General features: G+C 38.3%; 1 protein-coding gene across 2 annotated transcripts in view; it reads left to right on the forward strand.

Annotated features, from left to right (window-relative positions):
* Positions 1-793, forward strand: part of ERCC8 (ERCC excision repair 8, CSA ubiquitin ligase complex subunit) — a 75,464-nt gene extending 74,671 nt beyond the window's left edge. For both annotated transcript variants that reach the window (XM_060009450.1, XM_060009452.1), the window contains one exon: positions 578-793. In XM_060009450.1, the coding sequence (XP_059865433.1) occupies positions 578-766 (189 nt within the window). In that variant the 3' untranslated portion in view covers positions 767-793. The remainder of the gene's footprint in view (positions 1-577) is intronic.
* Positions 794-7,623: the final 6,830 nt, after the last annotated feature.

Genomic DNA, 7,623 nt, shown 5'->3' on the forward strand with positions numbered 1-7,623 from the left:
AAAATCACCTTTTAAAAATAAACAATTCAGTGGTTTTAGTGTATTGCCAAAGTTGTGCAATCATCACCGCTAATTCCAGAACATTTTCCACACCCCAAAACGAAATCCCATACCCCTTAGCAGTCACTCCCCATATCCCGTAAAAATCCCTAGCCCTAAGCAACCTCTACAGATTCTGTCTGTATAGATTTTCTTATTCTGGACATTTCATATATATGGATCCTACTATATATGGTCTTTTGTAACAGGCTTCTTTTAATTAGTGTAATGTGTTCAATATTCATCCATATTGTAGCATGCATCAGCACTTCATGCTTTATTTATTGCCAAATGATATTCCATTGTATGGATATACCACATTGTATCTATCAGCTCATTAGTTGATGGTCATTTGGATTGTTTACACTTTTTGGCTATTATGGATAATGCTGCTATGAACATTGTATACAAGTTTTAGTGTGGATATGTCTTCAGTTTTCTTGGGTATACATATAGGAGTTTAACTGCTGAGTCATATGTCAACTCTGCATTTTACCTTTTTTTATTGAAGTATAGTTGATTTGCAATATTGTGTTAGTTTCAGGTATACTGCATCTTTATGAAGAACTGTCAGACTGTTTTACAAAGTGCTTACACCATTTTACATTCCTACAAGCAACATACGAAAGTTCCAACTTCAATTTTTCTACATTCTTGCCAACAATTGTTATTGTCTGTCTTTTTTATTATAGCTATATTAGTAGGTGTGAGTGGTATCTCACTGTAGAACTCAGCTTCTCTTAAACCATAAGTCCTATTCACAAACCTATTCAAATTCCCTTAAACTGCATTGATAATTTTAATAACTGATGTTTTTAAGCACTTCAAATACCTTACCAGACAAATGAACATGCAAAGCTTCCAATAATTTCAACATCTCTTATAAATCCAATAAATTAAACTTACAAATGCAATAAAACAACTTTTCATTTCAGACATTTAATACTGACTATAAAGATTTTAAATGGTTACATCTCTAACCTTTAAATTGTGAGTCTGAATTCAATGATAAAACTCAAAATGGAATCATAAACCTGATCTGTCGAATTCCTTAATATGACTGATTCTCCTGAATACAAAAATTTTAAACCCTAAATACTCATATTATCTATAATTACAAGTATCTATCATAATTATAGATATTTAATATTTACAATATTATACATAATCATTATCAATAATTACTAACTTATTCCTACATTTAACATGAAAGTATCAAACTATGAGTTTGACCCCTTTTACCATCTTCTAAAATTTTAACTCTTCCTGGGTTTGGAAGGACACTTACTCGCTAAGGAAACAGTTGTACTGGATCTAATTAATTCTTGATCCATTCATTATAACGAGTTTAAGCACAAGCTATGTTCCGGTGAACAAAACAGACCAAATCCTTTGCTATGCTCAAACACTTCCATTGCGAGTGAGGGTTACTAGCATGACTTTAAAACTGTGACTGAAGAAATGGAAATGGGAGAAGAGAGATGCATCTTTTAAAAGGTGAGAGTTATGATCTTATACTGAAGTGGAGGAAAAAGACAATAAATAAGGTGAATATGAAAATAAGATACATTATCGAAAAGTGCAAAGGAGGAAAAAAAAGACAAAAGGGAATGAGAAGTGGGGGGCAGGAACCCGCATTAAATTTTTAGATAGGGCAGCCAAGAAAATCCTCACTGGAAAAGATAAATTTTGAGTAATGACTGAAGCAAGTGAGGGAGCTAGCTAAGCAGACATCTGGGGAAAGAACATATTCTAGATAAAGAATATCAAGTGCAAAGGCTCTGAAGCAAGAGCATACATGGAATAGCCAAGGATCAGCAAGACAGCTAAATGGAGAAGAGTAATTAGGGGGATAGTGGTTGGAGATGATGTCAGGTTAAGAAAGGCCTTGCAGGTCCCTGAGGGGATATAAGAAGTCATTGGAAGGTTTTGAGCAGAAGAGAGACATGATTTGACTTAGGTTTTAATAGGATCACATGGTATCAGTGTGGGGATTGGCTGAAGAGGAGCAACAAGCAGAAGCAAAGAGGCTCGTAAAATCCAAGCAGTCCCAGGGTGCTGGCAGTGGGGATGGTGAGAAGTGGTTCTGGTTAAATTGTGAAGGTAGAATTGGCAGAGAGGAAGAGGAGAATCAAAGATAATTCCAAGGCTTTTGGCCTGAGCAACCGAAAGAACAGAGCTGCCATTAAATGACATCGGGAACACATGGCAAGGGGGAAATATCAGAGGCTCTATTGTGGACATTTAACTTTGCGATACTTAGACATCCAAAAGGCTCTCCCAGTAGGCACCTGATGCAGATCTGGAGTTCTGGAAAGAGATAGCATCTAGAAATGTATGTTTTGTAGTCATCAGTATACAGATGGCATTTAAAGCCCTGACATTTTTTAAAGTTTTGATCCCCTGAGGAACGAGTGTAGAAAGATGAGAAGAAGACCAGGACTGAACCCTGGGCGCTCCAACATTTAGAGGGGGGAGATGCTGTTGAAGAGCCTGAGAAGGGATGGCCAGGAAAGTAGGAGAACAGCCAGGCAAATGTGGTACCCCAGAAGGCAAGTGAAGACGGCACTTCAAGAAGACAGTCACGACTGTGTCAAATGATGTTGATAGGTCAGTTAAGAGGAGGACTAAAAAGTGACCATCGGCTCATATGCTCAGCAACTGCATCAGCTTCCAGTCCTGGAAGAAGAGTAAGTTTCTCCAGAAGACTTTTTCCTGCCAGATCCCAGTGTGAATTAGGAGTTTCCCTTTAGTGCTCCTCTGGCACACGATGCTTATCTATATAAGAGCATTTAGTCATTCAACAAAAATGTATCTATTATTTATTATTTGCCAAGTACTACTGTAGGCTGGCAATTTAACAAAAAGTCAAAAATCCTTTCTCATGGAGCTTTCGTTTTAAGAGGAGTGTGGAGGGGAACAGACAGTGAACAACGTTAAAAAGAAAACATGTATAGCATGTTAGAAGGTACTAAGTGGGCGGAGAAAAATAATAGAGGGAAGGGGATGGGGAGTGTAAGGAGTTGTCATTTTAAATAGTGTGCCCAGAAAAGGCTCGCTGAGCAAAGACTGGGAGAACAATCCATGGGGGTGTCTGGGAGAAGAGCATTCCAAGCAGAGGGAACAAACACAGAAGCCCTAAGGCAAGAGCATGCCTGCTTTGTTCAAGGAATAGCAAGGAAATCTGCGAGGCTAGATCAGAGTAAGGGAAAGGGAGAGTGTTAGGAGAGAAGGACAGAGAGGGTATGAGGAGAGGTGGCAGATCAGAAATGGTCTTATAGGTCATTGAAAAGACTTTAGCTTCTTGAAATGTAGACAGTCAAATGGAGGTGTGCTTTAAGTGTTAATACACATATTGAATTTTGAAGACAGTATAAAAAAATGTAAAATAGCTTGCTAATAATTTTTATAGTGATTGCATGTTGAAATGAAAATTTTTGATATATTGAGTTAAATAAAATATAGTATTAAAATTTTTTTAAAAAGACTTTAGCTTTGGGCTTCCCTGGTGGCGCAGTGGTTGAGAGTCCGCCTGCCGATGCAGGGGACATGGGTTCGTGCCCCGGTCCGGGAAGATCTCACATGCCGCGGAGCGGCTGGGCCCGCGAGCCATGGCCGCTGAGCCTGCGCGTCCGGATCCTGTGCTCCGCAACAGGAGAGGCCACAACAGTGAGAGGCCCGCGTACCACAAAAAAAAAAAGACTTCAGCTTTTTCTCGGAAACAAATGGAGAGCTTGGAGGGGGTTGAAAAGAATGACATGAGGTCACTCTGGTTTCTGTTTTGATAATAAACTGTAGAGGAGGGCACCAGCAGAAGCAGAGAGCTAGTTAGGAGGCAATTGCAATAACAAAGGTGGGGTTAGGAAAACTTGTCCAAAGTAGAATGCCAAAGAAGTTGCTAGGTCTTATCCAGCAAATACCAGAGAGGCCAAGGGAAGAGGCAACCATTTCCTGCTTTCTGCAGGCTGAGAGGTAACATCCTTGACCAACAGTACTATTCTGTTATATCAGTTGGGGCAGGCTAACTGTGGTATCAGATGAACTACAAAATTTCTGAGACAATGCAATATACGTTTGTTTATAGCTCATATAAAATCCCTCTCCTCCAAATGTAATTTGAGAACTTAGGATCCCACCATCTTGTGGCTCCACCACATTCAACATAAGGCTTCCTTATGCTGCAGCAGAAAGGATCTTACTTGGTAAGTATGAACGAGCCAGACCAGGAAATGCCAAGCCCTTCTGCTCGAATTCCATTGGCCAGAACTCTATCATATGGCCACACCCAAACTGCAAAGAAGGCTGGGGAATAGAGCCCCTCTGTGCACCCAGGAGAAAGAAGAAGCTGACCTAGTGAAGAGCTAGCCATCTTCTGCTCCAGCTGTGAACGGGTATGCTCTTCATCACCACACATTCCAAGACCTCTTTCGTCAATGCACCAAGAGCTAATTCCTTTGCAGATTTTTAAATTACAAGGAGCTGGCTATTTGTGTGCCCACCACTGTTTTCACTTACCTGCCTGCAACTCTTTAAGCTTTCTGAAAAGGTCTAATTTTCCCTCAGCCTAGCCTAGAAGAAAAAAGCTGAAATGAATGAAGTTGTAACAGACCAAAGGACTAAAAAACTGCTTTGAGGAATATAGTCCACAACTGCTCCACACGCATTTCCTAGACTACTTTATCTGCGCAATTGCTTTATCATTTAGAAATAGATAGGGAACTCATTTTACATGCAACAGAATGGATATGTAAAACCAAGAACAAGAGAGATGGAAGATACGCCTTTTAAATTACATTTGTGTGCACAGTCAGCTCTTAATGATCTGTGCGAAAGAAAAAGAAATATGGATAATATAAAGCAATATACATCTTTTCTTCACTTAGAAATTAGCCACTAACACATATATGCCCATCTCCACTCAGTCTGATTTTCAGAGCTGGCCTGTACTATCATTTATGACAAATGATCAGTAAACGTTGATTAACTGACTACAGGTTACACTCATAGGAAGATATCCTGAAACTGTAAAATAAAAACATTCCAGTAAGAGTTTAAAATGCGCATTTCAATTAAAGACAATTTGATTGTTTTGATGTTCTTGTAGGCAGCTAAGGTTCACACATGTTGATAGAACATAATCCCTGGTGCCTCTTTCTGCTTATTTATTACAATTTTATTATAGTAGCAGTCTCCTGGAAAATACCCAAAAAGCAACAAAAATTTTTTTAAACTGTTAGTGTATCACATAGGATTTAAAATGTAATGATGAATCTAGTATTTTTACAAAATCTTATGTGATACCCTATTAATAGAAGTGTCCTTAGTTTCTTCTCTTATCTCAAATTGATAAGCCTTTCACAAAAATTAAATGATTACCCAGTCATCCTGAATGTATAATAAATTATACAAGTTCTCGCTTCAGTAGCAGGTATATCTAGGGGAAAAAATATATGCAATGTTTAAAGAGAGAGAGAGAGAGAGAGAGAGAAAATTGATCAAGATTCTTACCATTGGTTATTTCATAGCTGTCCAAGGTAGGGTGGACCACTATTTGAGGGACCTAAAAAAATCTGTGTTTTTTAACATTTGTTTCCAGTGATTATGCAAATCAGGTAAGTTTGTGAAACATCAACCAAGTACAAATGTAACTCCTCCAAGAAGACAGAGCTCCCATCTGCTGAATTGTTTTGTAAACCTACAAGGTACGGGACTTCCCGGGTAGTCCAGTGGTTAAGATTGCGCTCCTAGTGCAGGAGGCCCAGGTTCCATCCCTGGTCAGGGAACTAGATCCCGCATGCCACAGCTAAAGATATCGTGTGCTGCAACTGAAGATTCTGCATACAGCAATGAAGATCTGGCAGGCGGCAACAAAGATCCCACGTGCTGCAACTAACACTCGGCACAGCCTAAATAAATAAATAAACAAACCTACAAGGTACACTGAACAGTTACTAATACATAAAATTTAGAGTAACATAGTACAAATATAGTATATGTTAAAAATTCCAAAAGAATCATGACTGCTAAATAGTTTTACTATGTAAAATTTTTTGTTTTCTTGTTGTTTTGTTTCAAGCACATCATTAAAATATACCTTATCTTGATGGTATATTATTTAGTCATTCAATAAGATATAAATTATGATAGTTCTCCTATCTGAGAAACATTTTATTATGAAATGAAATATATAAGAATTTTAATTAAATATTATTTAGACTTGGCCTTCACAGGAATTTGTGATATCAAGATATTGATTGAGGGACTTCTCTGGTGCTCCAGTAGGTAAGACTCTGTGCTCCCAATGCAGGAGGCCCCAGTTTGATCCCTGGTCGGGGAACTAGATCCTGCATGCATGTTACAGCTAAGAGTTCACATGCCTTAACTAAAGATCCCATGTGCCACAACTAAGACCCAGTGCAGCCAAAATAAATAAATAAATATTTTTTAAAAAAAGATATTTGTCGAATACACAAAATAAAACACTGCACTTTAGTTTCAGATAATACAGTTGATTCAGAAATCAGTTCCAGGGCTTACCTGGTGGTGCAGTTGTTAAGAATCCGCCGGCCAATGCAGGGGACATGGACGGGTTCAAGCCCTGGTCTGAGAAGATCCCACATGCCATGGAGCAACTAAGCCCCTGTGCTACAACTACTGAGCCTGAGTGCTGCAACTACTGAAGCCCACACGCCTAGAACCCGTGCTCAGCAACTAGAGAAGCCAACACAATGAGAAGCCTGTACACCACAATGAAGAGTAGCTCCTGCTTGCTGCAACTAGAGAAAGCCCTCGTGCAGCAATGAAGACCCAATGCAGCCAAAAATAAATAAAATTTATTTAAAAAACAAAAGAAATCAATTCCATAACATTTAAGATCAAATTAATCATAGCTAATGTCATAATCACAGTAAGTGACAATCCTTCACGGTGGAAAACCATTTGTATTAATATTTTCAAATGATTGGGGTTTATAGGAAGATAATTATAATACTGATTTTTATGATAGTTTAAGGGATATTTGCATTCCATATCTCACTTATATCCTGTCCTGGGGATATAAATTTTATAGACGTCTTAGATATCTGCACAGAAGGATACCAAAAGGAAAATGATTTGTCTGAAACTCATAGTTTGCATTTTCAGTGCCAAAAAGAAATTATGCCATTAAGCTTGGCAAGATATAGACACATTGGGGTAAAGGTTGGTAGTCACCTAGTCAATGTACCTATCACATTGCAATCATTGTTCTTCCTCTGATGATAGCAAAGTTATCTTTAATTTATTTTTTTATAAATCTTTGTTATTTTTATTTATTTAATTTATTTATTTGGTTGCGCCGGGTCTTAGTTGTTGCAGGCAGCCTCCTTAGTTGTGGTTTGCAGCCTCCTTCGTTGCAGCTCTCCAGCTCCTTAGTTGTGGCATGTGAACTCTTAGTTGCGGCATGCATGTGAGATCTAGTTCCCTTACCAGGGAACTGCATTGGGAGTGTGGAGTCTTAATCACTGCGCCACCAGGGAAGTCACAAAGATATCTTTTACTGTTTTATTTTTTTAATTAATTAATTTATTTATTCATTTATTTTTG

The sequence above is a fragment of the Delphinus delphis genome, chromosome 3 (assembly GCF_949987515.2).
Source record: "Delphinus delphis chromosome 3, mDelDel1.2, whole genome shotgun sequence".
Lineage (NCBI taxonomy): Eukaryota > Metazoa > Chordata > Mammalia > Artiodactyla > Delphinidae > Delphinus > Delphinus delphis.